The sequence below is a fragment of the Sceloporus occidentalis genome, unplaced genomic scaffold (genome assembly GCF_023333645.1).
Source record: "Sceloporus occidentalis isolate IW3139 unplaced genomic scaffold, rSceOcc1.0.p SCAF_2, whole genome shotgun sequence".
NCBI classification, from domain to species: domain Eukaryota; kingdom Metazoa; phylum Chordata; class Lepidosauria; order Squamata; family Phrynosomatidae; genus Sceloporus; species Sceloporus occidentalis.
In genome coordinates, this window is record NW_028316982.1 from 182756689 (window position 1) to 182771920 (window position 15232).

At 39.1% G+C, this 15232-nt stretch overlaps 1 protein-coding gene across 6 annotated transcripts in view; it reads right to left on the bottom strand.

The window, feature by feature from the left end:
- AP1S2 (adaptor related protein complex 1 subunit sigma 2) overlaps positions 1-14920 on the bottom strand; it is a 30310-nt gene extending 15390 nt beyond the window's left edge. Inside the window, exons 1-5 of one of the 6 annotated variants that reach the window (XM_089511667.1) lie at positions 14594-14918; positions 10956-11134; positions 7450-7558; positions 6200-6337; positions 1265-1357 (exon numbers count right to left, since the gene is read on the bottom strand). In XM_089511667.1, coding sequence (XP_089367793.1) covers positions 1313-1357; positions 6200-6337; positions 7450-7558; positions 10956-11134 — 471 coding nt within the window. In that variant the 5' untranslated portion in view covers positions 14594-14918 and the 3' untranslated portion in view covers positions 1265-1312. Of the gene's footprint in view, positions 1-1264; positions 1358-5721; positions 5754-6199; positions 6338-7449; positions 7559-10955; positions 11135-12299; positions 12432-13438; positions 14105-14593 lie in introns of those variants that run through there. The other 5 variants (XM_089511669.1, XM_089511664.1, XM_089511665.1 and 2 more) reach the window with 5 other exon arrangements.
- Positions 14921-15232: the final 312 nt, after the last annotated feature.

Genomic DNA, 15232 nt, shown 5'->3' on the forward strand with positions numbered 1-15232 from the left:
CAAAAGAGTGGTCAAAATCCAGAAAAATGGTTGAATTTCAAGTCTGTTAGGTCAATCTGAAACGAGCAACTCTAACAGAGCGAAGTTCCTTCCTAGCTGCTATCATTTCGGACAAAAGGAACTGGAGAAAGAGAGGGAACATTCAGGGCTTTATAAGGGTGGGCAGAGCTACCACCAAAAAATTGCAATTGAAGTTCTGCTTAGTGGCACTAGAAGTTTCCAAAGTAGTTGTGCAGGTGCAGACATAACCGAGACCATGAAGAAGAAACAGTTTTACTGCAGATTTGAACATGCTGGCTTGCATGTCTTACATTAAATTCAGTAGGCACTATGACTTATTTTTCAATTTTAAAATCCTATTAAGAAATAGTTTTGACTTTAAAAAAAAAAAAAAAAAACACCCTGATAGTTATTCAGTCTCATGTGCTTTACTCTAATATGCTTCCATTAAAGACAGGCTTAAGTATGATAGACAATGTGTAGTTGTAATATTTTGATTTCAGAAATTCAGCATAAGCTTTTTTTTAAAAAAAAGAGAAAAAAGAAAATATTACTATTTCAAGGCTTTCTTACATATATGTTAACTAATGTATAATTTGTCTCATAATTTTGAATTTGGAAGACCTAAGCAGGACTGTTGATGACCAGGCTCTTGAAGGTCTCTCATTGTAAGGTTGTTGTAAGCTGAAAAAGCTTCTTTCATTTGAATATTCACATGTTTCTCTCACACACATTCACACACACTTACCTTTTTTGTGTGTAGCACATTCCTCTAATGCTCTGTACCAAAACATACCGTAATGGCCTGTATACTTAAGGTTACCTTGTCTTACTATGTAGTATATGCAATCAACTGTTGTAGGGTACAGACATTATTCTGCTGCAAGCCCTATATTCACTTCATAGCAGACATAATGACTCTTCCAGGAGATATTTAAATGCATTTCATAAAATCAACATCTGCCTAGCAATTAACTTTGGGAATCCAAACTCTATTTATACAGGGGAAAAATGAATATCACCAGAACAAAAACCACAAATCACACACTTCAAACTGATGCTGTTAGTATGAAAAGTAAAGGAAGACAGAGCACCCAAAGCACACTTCAATACTGTCATGCAAGTATGGCAGAAGGTTAAGCCCATCACTAGTCACTTTTCTGCCCCCCTTTTATTTCAGGCAAGGGCTCCATTACACGTGCAAAACTTTGCAAAGCACCCATGTAATAATCCATGCCACCAAAATGGTAAATTTGGTAGTTACCAATTGTACGGATGGGATCAAAACGCTAAGCCTTTAGACTGTTCTTAATCATAAGATATCCTCAGACAAACCTCCCCAGTCTTCATTCTGGCTCTACGAACAAAACCAAGCACAATTGAAAATTTGATAGTGTATTTGTGAAACATTTTTGTTGTTGCAAAACTAGCCATATATAAAAGAAATTCCACTGTCACAAGATTTGTACATATGAAGGCTGCTAAGGCTTTCAGGAATCTAACTCACTGCACTGCTTAAAATGTCAATGTTTCAAACATTAATGAAAATTCCAGTGGACTCCACACAGAAACATAAGAACTCAACACAGCAAGAATCTTCTTTTTATACACTCAATGTTAGACTTGTTATTCTGAATACAATAAGCCCATTTGTAAGAGCCAAGCTAGATGTGAAGGCTGAAGATACTTGCTTTCTTTCACCTAGAACACAAAGAGGTGAACATCTTTCTCCTAGGAGCTCATCTTACTGTTATACCCTCAATGTTATGAACGAATAAGACAGACATATGAATGATGGTACCTAAATACCCTAAATATACCAGATCCCAGCTGATCTTGTGAAGCTAAGCGGGGCCAGCTCTGGTGAGTACTTGAGTAGGAAACAGCCAATGGATACCGTTTGCTGTGGGCTGTACTTCAGAGGAAGGAACTGGCAAAAGTACCTGTGTGTATGTATTCCTTTCCTAAAAAAAAACCCATGAAATTTATGGGGTCACCATAAGTCAACAGGCAACTTGAAGGCACAAACACACACACACATGAATGACAATATCCATCACAACTAATTTGTTCCTTTAAGAGGTCATATTAAATTCAAGATCTCCCCCCACTATTTATAAATCCACCTTTATGCTGGAAACAAGTTATGAAGATTTATTTTTAATGGATTATATTAAAATATATTTTACTTAGTTAAAAGTTTTGTCAAACTTACAGCTTAAACATATAAAATGGAAGTTATGTCTCCTTTCTTATTAGTTTTTAGTTTTCAGCAATGAAATTATACATGAAGTGTTTAGTACTAACAAAAAACAGAGATGAACATATGAACTGTATGCCACCTTGAGATCTTTAGATTTATGGAGATTTATTTATTTATTTAGATTTATTTATTTATTTAGATTTATTAAATATTTTAATAAATTAAAATTATTAAAATATGAAAATGGATGACACATTAAGATACAGGTGGAGAGAAAATGGAGCTGAATACTGAAGGTCTTAATTCAATATTTTTCCATGCATGGCATATTTTCAAGATTACTTCTGTGGTCAGAGGTCAAAACACCAAACATCCAAATGGTTTTTGAGAGTTATCTAACTCCTAGCATAAAGTTTGTAATGAGGATTAAACAGCTTTACTTCACAAGAGAACTACTTAGTTCATGCATTATGCAAGCAGTTTAAAAATATGCATCTCCAACAGGGAAAAAATGTACTGTACTGACACTCCTAGTGCCCAGTTGAGCAATTTTTGTAAATATCAAATAGATACATTATGAGAATGTTTTTCCATTAACCTAGGTCTTGCTCCTATGTCCCAAGAATGCAGAATCATGTAAGAGGAACATGATGATATGAAGAAAAATATTCCTCTAACACACACACATATATAGAAAGACAAAATTAACCCTGTCATACTAGCATTGTCTCTCCCCCTTATATGACTGATCTTTACAGTCTGGCATCATTACTAGAGCAGCCTGAAATGGAGATATAGGAGTGCTACTGTGTCATGCCTGTACAAATACCACAGAAATGACATAGAAAAATACTGTAGATACTCTTAATGAAATAAATTTTAGATTACATTTGGATTCAGGTGACTCAGACCTGAAGTCCTATGCTATTATTAAATGAATTAAAAAGGGAAGAAGTTACATGTTTAGAGACAAACAGCAAGAGGGAATACAGTATGTAATCTGCCTATTGCTTCTTCCCTGCAACCAATTCCACCACTATAAAAATGCACCAGGGAACCCTAGCTGGGTAAAAAAAAAACCCTCATCTGAAGACTAGCACTGGTGACAGAGGTTAAACATTTTTCCTTAATCTAATGCTTCTTCCATTAAAAATCATACCTGTCCATTTCATTCAGAATGAATGTATTCTGGAATGTGTGATTTGGACAATCACATGACCTGTAGCATAGGTGACCATGCAAGTCACCCCACTTAAATTGCTTTAGAAATCTGGAAAAGGAAGCTGTAGAAGTCAAATTCTGACCTTTGCTGAACTCAGGACATTTGTCATCTTGCCACTGCCTATGCCAGATACAAAACTATACTGACAAAATCAACAGGATTCCAGTCAAATAACTGAGTAAACAATTATGTAACAATTTGACAAAGTAACATTCTATCAAAGTCTCAACCTTCAAAATTTGCCATTAAATAAATCTCAGTGGGAATAATGCCCATTTTTTGCTGCAGTAGTTAAACAAACTATAGAATTTTATCTTGATCAATGAATTTTGTGGTATGTTTGATCATAAAATAATACTAAATATAGGAAGCTAAATAAGAAAATTTACAGTTATGTATTGGGAGGATATTGTTATATTAGTATTCTGTTGCTACAAAAATTCTGAGGAAGTACCTTAGATAACAACCAAGGCTTTCCTTGCTATATTCTTCTGCTGATGTCAAATTAAATACACTGTCCAAATTTAAAACAGCATTGAAGACCAGTTACTTGTGCCAGGCTTTCCTTTAAATTGTGAATTTAGATTGTGGATTGTTTTAAAATGTGTTATGTCTTATTTGTCCTTTTAAACTGTTGCATGTTTTAATTAATGTGTTTTACTTGATGTTGTGCATTGTTGATTTGTCATTGTTTCCCACCTTCATCCTTGTGGAGAGGCAAGTAGAAAATTAATATCATCTAATTCCCATGGGGAAAAAACCTGAGAAATTACATGTTAGGAACTAATGGAGTCCAAACTAATTAAGCAAAACATACTGAAGCAAGAATATCTACTAGGTTATATATAAATTAAGGATTCTTTATAAAATTCAATCTAAAATTAGTTTCTCATGATCAATGACATTTGAAACCTTATGCTCACATAATAGCTTGCATATTCTTTCTTATGCTAAAATTCCTCAGAATCTGCCCAGTACGTGTAACAGTGGGTAGAGTCAATGAAAACTAAGAGGTATGTCATCCCCTTATGATAAAAATGTGAATGATTCGTTTTTTTCTGAAGGAACCATCCCTCACACATACATATAGGTTTACTGTAGACAGAAGGAAGAAGGAAAGAGTTCATTTTTATAAGCAAAATGTAAATTCAAGTTCCAAGAAATTGGGAGAGAAGAATGTCTGAAATATTAAGTGTTAAACATTTCAGAAGCCTCTCTAAATAGTGTCATTGGAGCTGCCTTATAGTATGAATTGGAATCATGCAATGTAGTTGTACTGCAACTTTCAGCAGCATGTCTACAGGCACTACCTGGCTGAGGACAATCTATTATGTTTCAAGTCTGCACCTTCCAGGGTTTTTTGTTTGTTTGTTTTTATCATTTCTGTTGTGCTTCTTATATATTATGAACAAACCATAGTGAGATGCTGAATTTAAATTCAGAACTCCTACATTATCAGCTTCACTGTGGAAAGCTTATATCTTAAGCTTAGCCTTTTCTTCTATATGTCGATATTTTTACCACTGAGAGATTTCTGATGACAAAAGTTTTCAAGAATTGAACCATTCTGGGATGGCAACAGCCTGAAAGTCTTCTTAGGTAATGAAGTTAGAGTATGCCTTTTACTACCTTAAAAATCTCAGTGATGAATGGTACCATAAGCACACAGGGAATACAAGACAGATCCAAACAAAACATCCATAACAGATCAAAACACATACAAATCTAAGCATAGAATCCATATAGTGTCTATATAACAAAGCTATAAGCTCACAATTTTCACAATTAATCTTAACCTAAACTCTACAAAGAAATGAACTGAAACTGACCCATGATACAAACATAGTTAAGTTGAAACCAAAGTTCAAAACACCTCCATTACCAATTCTACATTACCACCTCAGGTTTATAGGTGGCACAGAATGGAATACTGTGAACTTGAAGGAAAGTATGTTATTTTAGGAATTTTATTTTGGCTATTTGCTACCTTGAGTTCCCTCAACATGGGTTATAAGCTTTTCAAATAAATTAAGTAAATTCTCAATAAACCCCCAGCATTTCAACTACTGTATTTAACCATGCTCATAATTTAAATCAATGCACTAAAGGTAGCAGATACTCTTAAACGTTTATACATTTTGTTAGCATCTGAGATAAAAAGTTTCAACCCAAAAATTTACTCTATTTTCTATAGTTCTAAGACTAGCATTATAACTATTTCCTAGGCACCTAGTGCAAATCTAATTAGCTATGGCATTCTGACTTGTTTTTAAGACAAAGTTAATTTTAAATATACCTGAAAGAGTGTCAAAGAAGAGAGTCTAGCTTCTGGATTTCAGCAATGAAACAGTAAAGAGGCATACATGCATCAGGTATAACAAAAATTAGCTGTAAACATTCCATTAATTTAATAAAAAGAAACGGATAAGGAATTAAAATGAATACTAACAAAAAAGCATCTAAATTACAAGATGCACATGTAAAAACCACAACTGCATGTCTAGCAACACTTAGCTTAAAGAAGCTAGGAAAGTAAGACTATTACTTTTTTTAAAGCAGTACTACTACTCTATCTAGGTTGCACAATGAATAGAGTGAGAACGAAATAAACCAAGAAATGGGCAACACAATCCTGTATAGAGGAGAGTATTAAGTAAAAGCTACATGCTAGACATGCTAAAAAGCTTTTTTACAACTTTGGAAGAATAAAAGCTTTTCTAAGACAAGAACACAGCATGCTGGTGTGCTCTGGCAAAGAAATAAAAATTGCTTACCTCCTGTAATAGATCTGCCTGTTCAATGGCTTTAAGAACATTTTTCTTTGAAGTTTCCTGTACTTCCCCTCCCAAGAGAAATTCATCCAAAATAAAATAAGCCTTTTCAAAATTGAAGATAATATCAAGTTCACATACCTAGAAAACATAAAATGGTTAGATGTTGGCTCACAATCCTTCTTTAGGAAGGTAGGTTAAGGTTTTTTTTTTCTTGTTTCCTAATTTGTTATTGTGTGCCTTCAAGTCATTTCTAACTTTAAGGCTTTATCACAGAGTTTCTGAGGCTGAGAGTACATGACTCACCCAAGGTCTCCCAGCAGGTTTATATGACTGTAGCAGTCGTAGTCCAACACTCAAACTACTACAGTGGTACCCTGGGATACGAAATACCCAGGTTACGAAATTTCCGGGATACGAAAAAATCCCATAGGAAATAATTGTTCCGGGTTACGAATGTTTATTCGGGTTACGAAAAAAAATTTTGGTGCTTTTTTCGGCTTTTTCGCACGAAACGCGGCTTTTCCCCATTAGCGCCTATGGCGATCCGGCTTACGAAGGCTTTTCGGGTTACGAACGGCGCCCCGGAACGAATTAATTTCGTAACCCGGGGCACCACTGTACACTACCCTGACTCTTCTTCCTACTACCCTACTAATTTCCCCAGTTTGCAGTACGAAAATGACCCACACAGTTTAGTATAACAGATTAACTTTTTATTCTTACTCATGTTATTCACGCTAGCCAAGGGATTCAGTCATTAAAGTCATAAAATAAAGCCAACATACAAAGTCAGCCTTCTTTTATTCTTGCATTTTTTTCAGTGTGTGCAAAATACTGTTAAGATTCTGCAGGTGCAGAATATATATATATATATAACACACACACACCACCAACAACAACTTTTCATTAGATAGGTAGGCTTATATACAGATTAAAAAGATGTCATCAAATACAGGTCCTCCATAAACACATGGGCTCCTTCAGTTCACGAAGGAAATCAGGATCAGAGATTTCTCATCAAAAGGGACATGGGCATTTTCACCAATTTCTCCTTCCCACTTCAGCCTTAAATACCAGTTCCCACCACATTCCAGCTGGTCCCCTAACTCTCTTGAACAGTTTGCAGGGGGTTTCATGATTAAGGATGAACCTTGAAAAATCACTACCTCACCTCTTCTTTCAGCACCAGTGAAACTCTCTTTAGTACCAATCAGTATTAAAACACTGGAGAAAAAATGTTAATAACTTACACTTCCAAAATATTTGTCGAGCAATTCTACATAACGATGAATTATTTCCAGAGTAATTAGCTCATTATCCTGATCTTCAATGGCACAACAGAAGTAGAGGCTTGCATATCTGTAACAAATATATTTTAATGTAATGACTGTACAGACTTGCATGGTCATTGTCAAATTCTTTTTTGCAGTATCATAATAATCTCATATATTTTGCAGATGTTAACAGTTCCACCTTCTACAAGAGTAAAGAGAAACCATACAGAATGAAGAAACAATTTTAAAAGCACACCAAAGTAATTTGAAAAGAGTTCCCCAAAAATGGACTAGCTAGGTTTGTTTTGTTTTGTTTAGAAGGAGGAAAAGCTGTGCTAAGATCCAGACTATGAAGGAGGAGTCAGATCCAAAGAGTGAAGGAAGAGACCCTGAAAACATCTGTCACAGGCAGTAGGACTGAAAAATCTCAGAGGAGAGAGGGGTCAGCAGATTCAACAGACAGAAAAAGATCTTGTGGCTCCTGGCTCTAGAACTAGCATAAAATGGTGTAACCCAAAGAACTGTGACTTGCTTCTCTGTTCCACCCAGAGAATATATGTTTTATCCTTTAACCAGTAGAAACCAGTGCACTGTAAAGGGTGCACCGTACACTTTAAATTGTGCACTGGTGCACCATTTACTAAATGCCAATCTCTTCCAGTAGACATATCCAGATGATTTTTTGATCTAGGGAAAAACGGTATACAAATAAATAAATAATTTTTTATTATTTCTAAATTATGAAATTTTAAAGTGTCTATTGATTGTTTTTAATGTGTATCAGTTGTATATGTTCTTTTAACTGTGTTATGTGTTTTCCCCCCACCGTGATCCATAAAGAGGCAAGTAAGGAATACATTACACAGGCCTACAAAACTGAGAATTGTAAAACCCTTTTTCAAAATGTGTGGTTCTATAGGAATTTGACATTCTAAATAAAAAAACAACCTCACATTTGCTCCATTATGTATTTTTAAAAATTTTCTTTGACATCTCTATATTGTAATATGACTGAATGAAATGATACTGCAAAGAGTAGGAAAGAGTTTAAAGTCTTCTAATAGATTTTCAAAACACTTTAACTGGATGATATGAAAAACAAACATCCGTTCCAAAACACTAAAAGAACTTGCACTGGAACACCCACGTCTACACTTAATCAAAGCTGAATTGAAAAAAAAATATCAAATTTATGAAAGAACTGTATGTGGTAAAACATTTTTATTTTATTTTTCCAATTTAGCACCCAAAAACACATTTAAAAAAGCTACAATATTGAAAAAGGTTTTTTCATTGCAGGCTTGTGTTTTTGTTGTTGTTAAACTGTCTCCTACTGAGCCATCTGCTGCCTCCAAACACACCTATGAGACATTCACTTTATTAAAGTAAGAGACATGTAAAATCATCTCTCTCAGTCAGGACAATGGCCCGTTACAAACGGGCCTTAAAGTACGTGATGAGCGCGTACTAGGGTTAGAAAGGGGCGTCCTTTCCGGACACCCCTAACCCTAGTATGTGCTCCGTGCATAGAAAATGGCAGCGACTGTTCCACACGGCTGCTGCCATCATACGTCATGACCACGCTACCTCCAAACGAGGCGGCGCGGTTGTGACGTATTGGGGCTGCGCCAGGGCGCCTAGTGCGCCCTTTCCGCGACCCCGGAAGGAGCTCCGTTTCAGAGCTCCTTCCTGGCTTTGTGCCACTGGGCGCAGCCTTCAGACGGCTGCGCCCAGCGATGCAGAGGAGAAAGGGGCCAAGCGGCCCCTTTCTCCTCCTCCCTGACATCACGGGGTGTCCTTGGGGCTTGGAGCCCCAAGGACACCCCTTTCCAGGTGGCAGGGAAGCGGCGTTTTGCCGCTTACCCACGGCCTGGAAAGCGGGGATCGGGGCCTCAGCGGCTGCCGCTCTGGCTACTGAGGCCCCGATCCGGCGGGGAAACGGGTGGGTGCAGGCTGCCGCTTTTCGGCGGTCTGTAACCCGCCAATATATACAACATCTCTCCCTAGAGTGATCTACATCACCAACAATAATGAAGACCAAACAGAAGCGAGTACCAATCCAGTTTCTGGTCTCACACAAGTCTGAACTAAGCAATTGTTGCTGCTGTTGTTCTGTGCCTTCAAGTCATTTCTGATTTATGGGGACCATAAGGCAAACCTACCACACGGTTTTCTGGGCCTCTTGTCTGTGCGACTCACCCAAGATCACCCAGTGTCTCTCCATGGCCAGCAGAGAATCAAATCCTAGTCTCCAGAGTTGTAACCTCAGACCAAATCATACCTGCCCTGAACTAAGCAATACGTCAAGTTGGCAACCATGTTTTTTCTAGAATAAACTAAGCAGTACATTACAGAAAAAACACGGTTGATCACTAAATTTTGAAAGTATGAAGCAGTTTCTCCAGACCCTAAATATGACAAGTCAGTCTGGTCTGTGTTCCAGTTGATAGCTACTGATTATATGGCATCTTCATAATTCTCAATTCTGCCTCTTCTTTTACATAAATGTTCCCAGTTGATCTGTGAGACATGACATTTCCAACCTGGAGAGATTTATGACTGGACTAAAATACAAATTGTACTTAATCTCCTTATACAGTGGGTCCTTGGTATCCGTTCCAAATGCCTCCCCCCCCTGCAAATACCAAAATCCGCAGATGCCCAAGTCCCATTGTCCTTAATGGTGGTGCCAGCTTGACTGGGGGTAGAGTCTGCTATCTAGTCGGCCAGGGCCGAGGCTTGTGTTTAGTAGCCCTGTTTCCAAGCCTAGCACCCGGGAGGGAGCCCCTGGGCTCCAAAACTGAAGCTCCGGCCCTGGCGCTGGTTCCCTTCAGCCAATGGTGCTCTGAATCAAGCCATGCCGGGGCAAAGAGGAAGGAAGAAGGTAAGGGAGGAGGAGGGGAGAAGGAAGGAGAGGGAGGGAAGGAGGAAGACAGAAAGGGGGAAAGGGTGCAAGGAGCTTTTGTCCCCAATGGTAGCGCTTGCCATCCGCAGATACTCGAATCCACAAATGGCAAGCCAGCAGATAAGGAGAGTTCACTGTATATTAAAATGGGTGAAGTCATTTCACTATGGTAGCAAGAATTGTTTTAGAATCATCAGTATAGCTCTTGGTCCAGACTCCACCTGGCTATAAGAATAAATCCATAAAGCTTTACAATCTTTTCCATGTTCCAGATAGATCAAAACCTAGTTTATAACAAACTGATTGTGGTAAAGTTTCATCATTCAAACAATAAAATTTTCAAATATGTATATTTAATCTACAACAGCTGAATACAAACCTGTTGATGAAGTATGAAATAATCTCATCATTTTATCAGCACATTCCTAAATGTATGAACACCATTCTAGTCATGGACAATCTCTATAATGCTATAACTCTTAAAATATCCCCACCACCACACACAAGGCAGGAAACCCTCCTTTCTACTATCTAGTGTCTTTCATCTGTTAATTATAAGCTTATATAAGGAAACCACCTTTTGTAGACAATCTTCAGGTCTCTCCATTCCAGAAAGCTGCACATTTTCGGTTTTCGGGCTAAGACTGTTTGAACAAGTTCTCTTGTGATTTTCTTCTTTTCTTTGTCAGACAATGGGACATACCATTTCTGAAGTCTCAGCTTCCCCTGACGACTAAAAAGCAACATAAACTGCATCTGTTGAGTTAAATAAAACCAGGATTGATGTTAGTCCTTCAGACAAATTTGTGTAATTGTACTTTACATTTTAGAAAACTTTCTTAGATAAAGACTGCCAGCATTTCCTTCCAAACTTTAAAGCAAATAGTAGGCAATCCATATGAAGAGCTCTTTTCATCAAGTACATGTAGGTACCACAAAAATATACATTAGTACTTACTGTTATAGAGGCTGAGCATCCCTAATCCAAAAGTCTCCAAAATCAAAAACATTTTGAGTGTTGAAATGATGCCAACAAGTACAATGATTCAATGAGCATAATTTTTTTGCAAGTTACATGCAAAAAAATTATTAAAAATATTGTATTAAATTACTTTTAGGCAATGTGTATAAAGTGTATATGAAACAAAAATCAATTTTGTGTTTAGACTTGGGTCCCATCACCAATATTTGTCATCATGTATATGCAAATATTCCAAAATCCCAAACCCCCAAAAAGCTCTGGTCCCAAGCATTTTGGATAAGCAATACGCAACCTGTACCAATATCAAAATACGAAATCTAGATAGAAACAGACATCATGGAAGTGATTTCCCTAAAAGCACTGGTATGGAATTTATTGTAATGACCAAAGGAATTTAGAATCCATAATATGAAGTATGTTCTTATTATTCCATGTTATATATTGGCATACTCCCAATAAAGTCAAAATTAGCATAATAACCTCATACATTACTGCCTCAGCTTCACAATGTATCTTGCCAACTGATTGGTAAATGTCACTGGAATTTATTGCACAGTAACTGAATTTCTCAGCTGTGCAAAGCTATCATTTCATATTAAACTGATTTCTAATATTGACGCTGCTGCTATCTATACTGTGCTTTTGTGGATACACCAACTACTATAATACAATCTACAACAGGAGATAACAAAACACCTTAGACAAATGATGTGAAATCCTCCAATCTTTCATAATTGTAGAGAAGAGGGAGGGAGGAGCAGCTTCTCATCAACATTTATTATCAAGAAATTTGATCATGTGACACTCATACAAGATGGATCTTCTTAACTGATACTGTACCATATTTAAAGTGCACTTCAAGAACACTATACAGGTAGCACTGCAGTATTTAGATTTTCCCAATCTGAAAATTGCTCTGTATGACCAAACTGCACTTACCAGATACACTTCTGTTTGGATTATCTCTTACCCCAGACATTATAATAATGACCTTATTGGATCAAGACAGTTCTTCTCTTATAGTTGAAGCTACTGTGGGGTGTTTTTGTGAAAGATGGGCTTTTCCGCTTTTTTCTCAAACCCTGATCTCTTCTCTTCAAAATGGAGTTAAAGTCATGTTATTACAATGTCCGTGGTGTGTTTAATTGTTTGTCCGTCATTTAGATTGATTGTGCACAAAACTGCTTTCTACTATCAACTCTCCTCACTATGGGAAAGCAAAAGTAAACTACAAAGTTTATTTAAAAGGCATCGTTCCCCTTCTTTTATATACAACTAGAAAAGGAAAATTTCAGTCTGGAGCCAAACCAGTCTAGACAGATAAGTGGCAATTTAATTCTACATAAACCACATCTTAAAATACTGATATCTACCACATTGGTTTATCATTTGGCAAAAGGAGCTACTAGTGATCAACACTGCGTTGGTAAGCAAAGGCAAAGGAGAAGAAAGGGTTTTTCATTTGTCTGTTCTTTGTTTTTGAATTTCTGATTCAGAACAAGGTGCAGCCCAGCTTTGCCTCACTTTCCAGAATGTCAGGCAGGACCAAATTCAGTCCCTGGACTGTCTTCTGACAATGATGAAGGGCAAAAGGCTGCACAAAACTGGAGAATGTACAAGGAAAGCTCATCTTGTTTAGATTCCATTTCTAGAGACTAATCTCCTCAGTGAAAAGTTGAGAACCACCTTCCATTTCAAACAGCGTTAATAATGCCTATCTGCAACACTGTGTTTAGAAAAATGAAGCATCCATGCTCAGAGCATGACCCAGCTGTTCTCCATTCTGCTTGCAAAATCACACAAATCGCCTCATGTTCAGAAGCACAACCATCCTAGCTTTTACACTCCCAGGCACTTAACAGAATAATCCTGTGCCCTGAAAAGGGTCAGGAGGAGGGGGAAACAACAGAGGAGCTTCATCTGTTTATCCCAGCTAGAAATACAGGCGGATGGGTAGTACAACTGCATGTTAATTGTGTTAATGATAGTGCATGCTTCGGTTGACACTTAAGTTTTGCTTTCTACAATGCATGTGTGACACCTCTTCCTCCCCTGTGAATGTTGAAAATGGCACGCACCTTAGTTGATACTTTAATTTTCCTTTTTAAAATGCATTGATGACATATGTCATTTCCTCCTCGGTCATATAGAGAGGTCTTGGAGCACCTCTGAGACTAACCGAAAGAAGTAGGCGGCATGAGGTTTTGTAGGCTTCAGTCTACTTCCTCCAAATGCATTTGGTGGCCAATGATGCATTTGGTTCTCATGATGGTGTGTGCCTTGGCTGACACTTTTTTGTAATGCATGTATGACACTCCCTTCCTCCCCAGTGAACGTTAATGATAGTGGGTGCATTAGTTGACACTTTAATGCATTTATGGCATATGTAATTTCTTCCTCAGTGATGTAGAGAGATCTTGGAGCACCCCTGAGACTAACTGAAAGAAAGAAGTCGGTGGCATGAGCTTTCGTAAACTAAAGTCTAGTTCCTCCAAACGCGTTTGGTTCTCAGTGATGTTAATGATGGTGCACGTTAGCTGATAACTTTAGTTTTGCTTTTCAGAACGCGTAGACGACGCGTCTTCTTTCGCAGTGAACGTCGATGGTGGTGCGTGCCTTGGTCGACGCTTTTGTTTCTTGAGACGCGTATGCAGCACCCGCTTCCTCCTCGGCGAAGGGCGACGATGGGGCGTGAATTAGTTGATACTTCAGCAGTGCATATAGGACGGAAATAACCTGGTTTGGCAGCACTTATCCTGGCTCAAGGCTATGGAATTCTGGGAGTTGGAGTTTGTTGTGGGGCCCAGAGCAGAGCTCTGCCCCGCTCTGGGCCCACAACAAACTCCAACTCCCAGAATTCCATAGCCTTGAGCCAGAGAAGAGTTAAAGCGCTACCAAACCGGGTTATTTCCCCAGTGTGGATGCAGCCTTATAGGCTAATGAGGAGAAAACAGTTGTGCCACACGCAACTCTCCTTGTATTCGTCTTGCGTGTGTATATACATAATAAAGGAGGGGCGACAACAGAGCAGTAGCAGCAGCAGCAAGAGGAGGATACCCCCGGGACTCAGCTCCCTGAGCCTGTTTCCACTACAGTATTTGCCCCCTCCTCCCCGCTCCCGAGCCCCGTCTGCGCCCAAGGGGCTCCTTAGTCAGGACTGTTTAGGCGCCGTTGACGACGACAAGGACGACCGTTATACGCAGCGCGCGCGCGAGGGGCGCCCCCCCACTTACCGTTGCCCTGGAGACCTGGAGGCGCGCGCGCGCCTTGTCCTCGCGGCGGGGGAGGGGTGGGGGGGAAAAACAAGAGGAAGAGAGGAGGCTTCTCCGCGGAAATCCCCCTTGCGCGAGACAGGAGCCCAACCGCCACCCGAGGAATGAAGGGGTGGGCGGGGCTACGCCCGGCAAGTAGCCTCAGAGAACTAAGGGGCGGGGCCAAAAAGAACAGAGGGAGGGGGGATTGACGACCCCACTCCTCTCTTTTCTCTCCAACCGCCAAACTTCATTCGCTCCTCCGAAGAAGAGGCTCAATGGGCGGGGGAAAGGATTTTCTCGGGCAGCCAATCACAGAGCCGCGAGGGTTTAGTAACCAGTCGAGGGGGGGGGAAAGACATAGAGAGAGGGAGGAGCCAATCAGAACGAGGAGGGCCGAGTTAACGCTCGGGAGCTCAGCCAATCCGAAGCGCCAAGAAAGAGTAAGGGGAACGCGAGTAGCCAATCAGAGCTCGCCTTAGACGCCCCCTTTCTCGTGCTATCTAGGCGCAAGCCGGTATATATGGCACCTCCTAAGAGCGCATGCGCAGAGAGCGATCACGTTTCTGCTGGTCATTGTCAGCTCCTCAGTGATTCCCCTCGCGCACCTTTTTCATTATT